The sequence below is a fragment of the Cicer arietinum genome, chromosome 1, assembly GCF_000331145.2.
Source record: "Cicer arietinum cultivar CDC Frontier isolate Library 1 chromosome 1, Cicar.CDCFrontier_v2.0, whole genome shotgun sequence".
Taxonomy (NCBI): Eukaryota; Viridiplantae; Streptophyta; class Magnoliopsida; order Fabales; family Fabaceae; genus Cicer; species Cicer arietinum.
In genome coordinates, this window is record NC_021160.2 from 11,753,316 (window position 1) to 11,763,509 (window position 10,194).

The 10,194-nt window shown below is 35.5% G+C and overlaps 1 protein-coding gene across 1 annotated transcript; it reads right to left on the reverse strand.

The window, feature by feature from the left end:
* Window positions 1-941: 941 nt before the first annotated feature.
* Window positions 942-9,301, reverse strand: LOC101507754 (DNA-directed RNA polymerase I subunit rpa49). The gene is made up of 5 exons (XM_004487926.4): window positions 9,161-9,301; window positions 8,698-9,079; window positions 8,451-8,603; window positions 2,443-2,757; window positions 942-1,514 (listed from the first exon to the last, which is right to left on the reverse strand). Exons 2-5 carry the CDS (start codon window positions 9,073-9,075, stop codon window positions 1,104-1,106), a joined length of 1,257 nt encoding a protein of 418 aa, XP_004487983.1. The 5' UTR covers window positions 9,076-9,079; window positions 9,161-9,301; the 3' UTR covers window positions 942-1,103.
* Between the last annotated feature and the right edge of the window lie 893 nt (window positions 9,302-10,194).

The window sequence follows — 10,194 nt, forward strand, 5'->3', positions numbered from 1 at the left end:
TTTTAACTCTTAAGTTAAAGCTAATTATTTAAGAAAATTTTACCGCTAAATTGTAACTCAAAAAGCTTATCCCTTAGATCAAATCAATAAAACTCAACAAACCAAGAGAATTAAGGGAGATGATTCATATACATAATGTCTTAAATTTTGAGTGGAGATATGACATTTCTATATTGTTTTTATTGATCTTGTCCAAGTGTGAAGTGTTATGTCCCATACCATGCAAGAATTTTATGTACACTCAATATTAGATTTATCATCCAAATATTAGAGCAAATATTAGAGCATTAATTATTTTTAAATTTTGTTGAAATAGATAGTTAATATAAAATTTTAAATTTCACAATTACCCTTAAAAGTTAAGAGAGAAACCATTGCTTTAGGGACTAATGAAATTTTTTATATTAATATATAAATATATAGAGATATAATAAAACAATAAAAAAAGTTAAAATATTCTCAATTAGAGCTGAACTCCTATATTATGACTACTGTGTTACCATGTGTGTATAAGACCATGAGATTACCAGCTGACATACATGTGTGGACATATCTAATCTACCCAATACCGTAATCGGGTCGATGCAACATCATTGTTACTTTTACATAGAAGTTAGCCGTTGAAAAACCATATTCAGAGTAGAAGTAGAGCGTCTTGCAAAGGCTAGGGGGTGCACCCCAACGATATCTTGACAAAACGTAATGTCAAGGTACAGATTTGAATCATTCCATTTAAATAGTTGTTATCTAACCAATGAAGTTTACTTGTATATTTCTTTTTTGGACGGAACTTGTATAACCAATACAATCCTCTCACGTTGAATTTCAATATGAAAAGGATTCAAAGCAGTCATAGTACATTTTTATCCAGAAACATTTCTGGTGTCTATTAATTTAAATATGATGCTAATTTCTAAATCATCAAAAACACAAAAGCAACATGGTTCAAATGTAAGTAGATTAAAAAGAGTAACAAAAGTATCCAACCACTCCTGGGATTGTGGATAGCAAAATTTTGACATCACTGCATCAAAATGACTTAACTAACAACTTGTTTTGCAACAGTCAATAGTAACAAAAACAGATTCAAATAATGGATCAATCTATCTTTTCCTCTTCTTTTGCTTTAACTCAGGGAATGTAAGTGGGATAGGAAGTATGGCATAGGATTTCTTGTCCTGGAATACAATTTTGCCACCCAAATGCTCATAGAGGAGTCTTAGGGGTATTAGAGACATCCTCAGATCCTTTGCTATATCTTTGTAGTCAGTTTGGAACCCATCGATGAAAAGTGTGAGCACCAAAACATAAGAAATGAGAAGATTAATCTTTTCAGTTGGCAGCCTTTTTGATTCAGAAACATCAAACATCGTTAAAAATTTAGAACGCAAAATAGTGGGAATTTTGTGGGACTTTGCAGAGGAAACACCATCCATAGAGTGCTGATCTTTGAACTTGATAAGATGGTTGATGTATGAGAGTATGCAAAATTGCTTCTTCTTTTCTGACTCATCCTGTAAATAAAGACAGTAGATAACGGATATAATAATTTTATCAGGTAAAACAAATCTCAGAACTTTATTCAAGAAAGCACAGACCCAGATTTCCTGCAGTTAGAAAACACGCGGAGTCATGTTATCGCGATCACGAATGAAGATTGGATGGTTAAAGTACATTTTGAAATACAACTCATCCAATCTTCAACGAACTGCAGAGGCTGACTACATGATTGTTTAATACAGGAAACAGAACCACGCAAATACAAAACATACTACCAAATTTAAAACTCAAACACAATTATAACACAGCGCAGAATATAAAATCATAAATCTTAAATAGAGAGTCATTGTTTAAAAGTTGACACAAATCATTATATTGTAAGCACAATAAAATGTCATCAGTAATCAAATTATGGTGGTATTCCAATTTGTATGGCATAAAAGTTTTTATAAAAAATAATAGGAGGTAAGATATTGCAAAAGGCACACAGTATTTGTAGACTGAAGGGTTTCGGATTTGGTGTCCATGAACAATCAGACATGTATGTGTGTATGATACAGATATGACAGGACAAAGTTGCCATTTTGAAGTGCCCATTTGTCCCCTTTACTTTGTAAGTATTAGAAAAAAGATATTTTGTACATAAATTAGTACAACAGCTTTGGGCTAATCAGTTTAATTAACTGGCTAACTTCAACCAGTGGGGTCAGCAAAAATTCCTGGTAAATGACAACATCCCCTAAATTCAAGAACGTTCATGATAAAATATATATTTTTATTTATCGAGTGAGCAGGAGTCTAAGCATTTCTTCCCCTTACATAATATAAGTATATCACAGTTAAAGCAAAACTATTTTTTTTCAAGTAGGACGGTTCAAAATGAGCAATAATTAGGAACTCAAAATATATTTTAAGCAAAAAGGGTTATATTTGTATAAATACCTCAATCTTCTTTAATCTGCCTATCCTGTTGCGAATAAATATTGGGTAAGCACTGAAGTTTGCTGCTTCTCCCTGTTCCAAAATATAATAAATGTCTTCAAGATAACTCCATTCTCTCTCAAGGATGATTCTGTCCAATACATAAGCCTCCTGAGGTGTAGTCGCAGAAGTATCATATGGTGGTATATTGCGAGAAACAGTAGCTTCTGTATTTGCAAGAGCCGCTTCATTTACAACAACATTTTTCATTTTCTCAACCAGATTTTTTTTAGACTCAGGTTCGTCATCTTTTCTCATATCAAGAATCTTATTAGTCTGCAGAATAATACAAATTCCGAGATTAGTTGAAAACAATTTCAATAAAAATCAGGTCTACCTCGTTGAATGATAATTAATATGACTCAATCAATTAACAGTAATATCCTCACCTATAAATACAACCTAAAAGGTTATTAAAAATTAGGTTAACTGATAAATTCATAATATCATAATAATAAAATAATGGACAAAATATAAAATAGGAACTCAGTACCTTTTAAGACGATATATACGAAGTATCGAAAAGCATGTTAAATGATTTACCAAAAATGCTGCATCAGTGGGAAATAAGAATAGAATCACTATGTGGGAGCTAGCATCTATGCAAAATCCCATGGAGAGCTCAACACTTTCATTCAATACTTTCATTCAATAGAATTCCATTTTCATTCTATAAATTCTGGTTTCTATCATTGGTCCGACCTGCCGGATTATCAAGCGGAGCTAGCGAAATCGAATGCCACCGAAAATGTCTAACAGAATCGAAGCTTTGGAGATACGAATGGCGTTCATGGAAGGTTCGGTGCGCCAGACCCTGGAGGAATTTTGTCAAACTATTTTGACGGAGTTTGCAAAATTGAATCAGCCTTCAGAGGATACCACGCTCATCTGCTGGTAATGAACCAGCGATAGAGTACAAAATGGCAGTGAAGAAAGTGGAGCTGCCGCCGTTTGACGGAGACGATCCAGTTGGATGGATTACACGCACAGAAATGTATTTCGACAAACAGGGGACAACGGAAGAGATGAAGGTTCGTTTGGCTAAGATTAGCATGGAAGGAGCAACGATTCACTGGTACAACTTGCTGCGTGAAACCAAGGATGAACTGACATGGGAGAAACTGAAGCAAGCTTTGATAGAGAGATATGGTGGGAGGCAAAGTGATAACCCCTTCGAAGAGTTGAAGGATTTGCAGCAAACTGGGGATGTTGATGAGTACATCACCGCATTTGAATACACTTCCATGGTTACCGGAGACAAAGTGATAACCCCTTCGAAAGGTTACCGGAGGAGCAGTGCCTTGGATATTTTTTGGGAGGACTTAAGTCGGAGCTCCGATTGAGAGTGAGGGCGTTCAGTCCTCAAACTAGACTACAGGCAATGAAGGTCGCTAGTGATGTTGAAGACAAGCTGCATGGGACGATTACGGCAAGAGGAGGAGGAAACGGGTCAAAGAATTGGAAAAGGGGTGGATCTGACCGAACTGGGTCAAATGGTTATGGTTCTGGGCCCAATAAGAAAAGTGACTCCGGGTCTAATTATAACTCAAGTCCATATCAAAATGGAAATGGATCGAATGCTGGAGCGGGTCAAATCAAACCGGGCTCTACAATTTCGAACCCTAATTCGAATTCACTAAAGACAGAAAGCGACGGCAAACAGAGGAACGGTGATTGTAACAGAAGAACGAAGCACCTTCCCTACTCGGAACTGATGGATCGCAAGGCACGTGGTCTCTGTTTTCGATGTGGGGAACAATTCCACCCTCTTCATCAGTGGGCTGAAAAGCAACTTCTTTTGGTGATTCTCGGCGACGATGAAACGATCAACGACGCCGGCGAAGTGAAACCTCTCCCAACTACCTTGCGTTTGCAGGGAATGGTGAAGGGGGAATGCATAATGATAATGGTAGACACTGGTGCTAGTCACAATTTTGTGACCCCTTATTCCTGCAACTTACAGTAGAACGAATCAAGGCCACGGATGTGAGATTTGGGAACAGCACTGGTGTGACTACGACAAAGAAGTGTGGAAGGTTTGACATTCAATTTGGAAAGTTTAGCACTACGGTAGAGGCTTACATATTTGAATTGGAAGAGGTAGATATGATTTTGGGAGTGGCTTGGCTACACAAGCTTGGTAAGGTGATGTTTGATTGGGAGGAAATGGCCATTTGTTTTGACTAGAAGGGGGGCACTGAAATTACAGTGTCAAATTCTGAAGGACAAGGGAAGGGAACAGGAGAAGGAACTTAGTATTGCTGCTATGAACATGGTAAGACAAAGGAAAATCACCAAGTGGGAAGGAAATAAGAAAATCATTAGTTGGGAACCTGGAGCATGACTGAAGGATCAGTGCCCATATGCAAGCCTTGAGGACAAGGCTTATTCTGAGGGGGAGGTAATGATAGGACACTAGATATTGGGCATTGACCCAATAGATAGGTTGGTTAGAGAATAAGAGTTAGTTAGTATATTCACTGACTTTACATAATTCTGTTACAGATTTCTGTTATACAAGAGAGGGAAGGATAGTTAGAAAATCATTGAGAAAGATATTGTTAGGCAGTTAGGAGAGTCTCTCGCTGGATTAGGAGCAGATTATGCTCTGGTAGGAGTTCTTGGAACTCTGGTTGTTTTCTTTTTCTTGCTGATTTCACCATTGTAGAGCTTGCTGCTCAACACTTTCATTCAATAGAATTCCATTTTCATTCTGTAAATTCTGGTTTCTAACAATGTTGTTGAGAACAAGATAAAATTTATATTCTAGGACGGCTTGCTTCCTCAAAGAAATTATATAAGTAGCAAAACAGAACTAACATTTGTTGCCCAAAGTTAGAGTTGTAGAATTCATGCAAATGAACTGTGTTATATAATTAGGCAGGTCTCATTTAGAAAGCTAAGAGGTGGTACTTGTGTTAAAATTAAATAATTTGTACTTGTCTTTTCAGAATTTAGTTTAGAATGGGTAAGGTTTCCTAGAATTTAGTTTTGGACAGCTTGTGTTAAAGGCAACAAAACTTGAGGTGTAGAGGTCCATTTGACCTGATTCCAATGGCTTGTAAAAGTTGGGATGCAACTCTTTTTAAGGAAAAAGGCAGGGCATTTTAGAAAGCTACTAGGTTATGAAATTGCAACTGAAACAGAACAAGCTCAAGAGCAGAACAAATTCTGAATGTTGAGATCCCATATTGACTAGAGATCCGGCCAAATTAATCCTTGTAATAGTAAGGCTTGAGCAATCCTCACTTCTCGAGCTAACTTTTGGGATTTAGTTAGATCTCAGTCCCAAATTCAAAAACTGAATGCACACACACATACACACACAGAGAGAATTAAGTCGCAGAGTACGGGAATAAAGATCATTTTAACTTGGGGTTTTAACCTATGTTGTCAATTGCGGCGCAATTGCGCCCAATTGCGGAATAGCGTTGCGGCGGCGGCCATCAACGCTCCGCCCCTCACCGTGAAACCACCGTCACCTGTTGCGGTCATTGCAGCCGCGAATAGCGCTCAAAACGCACCGAGGCGTTGCGCCTGACCCGGGTTCATGACCCGCTACTGTGTTTTTTAGGGTTTGTTGATTTTTTTAATTTCATTAAGGGTATTTGAGTCTTTTTGCACTCAAAACCCTATTAATTTATTATTTATTGACCTTTCTCCTCCTTCACATTATTATTTTAAATCCAAACTGCTGTGATCATTACTCTTTTCCACTGTTTCTGTTTTTCTTCTTCTTCCCAAACTGTTTCCGTTCCTCTTTTTCTTCTTCTTCCCTGTTTTTCCTTCTTCTTCTTCTTCTTCTTCTTATTTTAAATCCCAAACTGCTGTGACCGTTACTCTCTTTTTTAACTTATGTTTCTGTTTTTTTTCTTCTTCCACTTCTGTTTCTGTTTTCTTTTTTTTGCCACTGTTTTTTTTATTTTTCTTCTTCTTCCCCTTCTGTTTTTGTTTTTTTTTTCTGCCACTGTTTTTCTTCTTTTCCTTCTTCTTTCACAGTTCCACTTTTGTTTCTGTTTTTATTTTTTATTTTCCCCTCCTCGGTTTTGTTACTACTTACTAACAAGAATGCCATCTTCATCTGAAACATTAACACCTAACAACAAAGGCTTGTTGAAACCTACTGGTGAAAATATTGACATTGCTTGGCAGTGGAATTCTTTGGTGGATATTAATGACAAGAAGGTTGTTGTGATTTTTGTGGAAAGGTTACAAAAGGAGGTATTACGAGAGCAAAATTGCATCAGATAGGGATAAGGGGAGATGTAGTTCCTTGTAGGAAAACACCGACTGATGTAATACAGAAACTCAGGGAGCCTCAGGAGAAAAAGCAAACAACTAATGATTCCTATATGACTGAGATTAGTATCGATGAGGAGGACAATGATGCTGTGCAAGAAATTGCAAATGTTCGGGCGGGAAAAAGGTCTGCAACAGGTATTGCTAAGACGAATGTTAAAGGTCCTATGGATGTGCTTATGCTTAAAAATCCGGAGGTATCTCAGAAGATGACAATAGCAATGGCCAAACGTCAAACATCAATAAAAGATGCTTATGTGAAAGAGGCAAGGGAATTAACAAATCAATTCATTGGTCGTTTCTTCTATAGGAATGGTATTCCTTTTAATGTTGCGAAGTCTAAAAGCTTCAAGTTGATGATTGAAGCGATTGGAAATGATGGACCACACTTAAAGCCTCCAAGTTACCATGCGATTAGAGTTACATTGCTAAAAAAGGAACTAGAGCTCACAAAGAAAATGTTACAAGGACTTGTAATGGAGCAAACTCAATATGGATGCTCTATCATCTCAGATGCATGGACGGATCGAAAGGAACATTGATCAATTTCTTGGTCAACACTCCAGGCGGGACTATGTTCATAAGGAGTGTTGATGGTTCTAGCTTTATGAAGACCGGATTAAAGATATTTGAACTTTTGGACCCATTTGTTCAAGAAATTGGAGTGGAAAATGTTGTGCAAGTTGTTACCGACAATGGTAGCAACAATGGTAAAACTTTTAACATTTTATGTATAGAGATGTTTACAATGATTAAATGTTAAAAGTAGCAAAGTGAAATAAACTGCTTGCAAGTTTATAAGAAGAGTATCATAGATGGGAGTAGCAATTTTGCTGAGTTAGGTATTACACAAGATAGACTATACTTATAGTTGGTGCTTCTAACTTTACTCACAAAGGAATTTGAAATATAAAAAAAAAAAATGCCAACAACGTATTTACTTATTTCCTTGCCTAGGATTTATTATAATTAATATATAAGTTGTCTAATCTAAGTGTCTTGTTCACGTCTCAGAAATGAAGTACAGTACCAGTAGGAAGTTGTATAACTCAGTTCAAAGATTCCATCACTTTATCAGGGAAAACGAATGGACTTATTAACTAAGAACCAAAAAAAAAAAACAGCTCCTCAGCTTGAAGGTGGTATAGTGGGCAGTGGCACCTTAGAGTTGCCATGAGTGACAACAAGCATCTCAGTTGCAGTGCAGAACAATCAATTAATTTTTTTTAATGCCAGAGCATCATTTAATAGAAATAGAAATACAGTACACAAAATTATCCAAGATAACAAACATCTCAAACAAGCAAATTAAAATAAAAACAACGCAATATTCGAACTATCAGATCAGACAAAATAAAATTGTATCCTCCTCCTACTACTAATAGTACTAACGATGTATTTGGTTATGATCAAGATGGGCAGATCAAATCTTAAAATAAACAATTTGTTAGCAGTGTTGAAAATGAAGTCCAATGATTTGAAATTTAAAATGTTTTTCCAACCATAAACTTGTGGTACTGTATATTCTCTTATTTTCACCTCTAAGATACGATTCATGCATCACTCACTAAATATTCAAAATAAACCACACTGTATTAACAATTTTGTTGTGTAACTACTTATTAGCACAGCTAGCAAAAGGGGATCAAAAAACAGTAATCAAAACATACCGACTCAATATGCCTCTTTGTTCCCAAAACAGCAGTAGAATGTCGCCTTTTCGCTGCCGTCTGCTCTGGGCTCAACTCCTCTACCGTCCCATTCGCAGACTCCTTATATAAGTTATATTCAACGCCTTTAACTTTGGGATCCAATCTGAATATCTACACAACACACACAAATCAACACAATACATTCAAAAATTCCAAAAACATCAAAGAAACTTTTTTCTCCTCTTCTCACTTCTTCACAATTTACCTTGTTAGCACCAATAGGCACAACCTTAAGTGTCTGAGATTCCTTATCAAACACACCAAGAGCATACATTGATCGGTGTGAGCCCGTAGCCTCACCCATATAATTTGTTCCGACGAAATCAACCGAAGAGCCAGCAGGACTAACAACAAGCTCAAGCCTCTTAGTCATGTTCTTGTTTCGATATACTTGGAAACCGGCCGAAACAGAAGTCGACTTCACCGGATCAAAACCAGAAGGAAAATAACCAATATATGGAGGTATTTTGTTTGGATTCTCACGGACAACTTTGACTTTTGCCTGAACCGGTTCAGGCTCAGGTTCAGTTTGCTTTTTCTTTTTGTTTTTTGTTTTCTTTTTGGATTGGGGTTCAGAGTCCATTATGCTGCAAAATTATATGGAGAAATTTTTTAGAATTCGATTATGAAAAATTGAAAAGAAAAAAGGAAAAGGTGGAATTTCTCACGGTGTGGCGGACTACGAGGAACTCCGGCGGCGATTTCAGGGCGAGTTGAATTCAGATGTCGGACTTGTATATGAAACAAGGGCAAAGTGGCTTCAAGGTGTTGAGCGTTGTTGTGTTGTAGGGTTTTAATTGTTTTTTCTCTTTTTTTAACGGGTATGGGTGCGGGTACGGATACTATACTACCCGCCCCGCACTTATATATATATATTTATTATTATTATTATTATTATTAGGTGCATTTGAACTTAAATAAAAATAATTTTTGTTTTAAATAATTTAAAGATTTGTTATAAATGCTTTTTTTTTAATTCCCGTTTATTTACTGTTATAAAAATGATTTTTTTTTCTTCTGTATTATAACCTGTTTGTATAAAATTTTATAAAATTGATTTTTTTAAAACTACAAAATTATCACAAAGGACATAAAAATAATTTTCAAGAAAACATGTCTGTATGAAAAAAAAATATTTTAAATACATAATATTTCTAAATACACATATATCTCTTGCATCTCTATCTATTATTTCTCTCACTCTCTAGTATCTCTCTACATCTCTTTTTTATCATAAGCAATGAATTTAGATCCTTAATTCCATAATTTTTGGATCCTCCTAAAAATAAATATATAAATAAATCATCACAAAAATATGCAAGTAATAGATGTTGGAGATTATGTTTTAAATACGTAATATTTTTAAATCCTTATATATATATATATATATATATATATATATATCTTATGCATCTTTATCTCTCCATCTAACTTCTATCTATTATCTCTCCCACTCTCTAGTATCTCTCTACATCTCCTTTTTCTCATAAGCAAATCAATGAATTTAGATCCTTAATTTCATAATTTTCGGATCCTCCTAAAAATAAATATATAAATAAATCATCATAAAAATATGCAAGTAATAGATTTTGGAGATTATGTTCTAATATTAAAAATTGGACCCTTAATAATAATAAAAAGTGAAATTTTAATAATAAAAAAAATTGGAAAAATAAATTTTAGTCACTATACACATATCAAA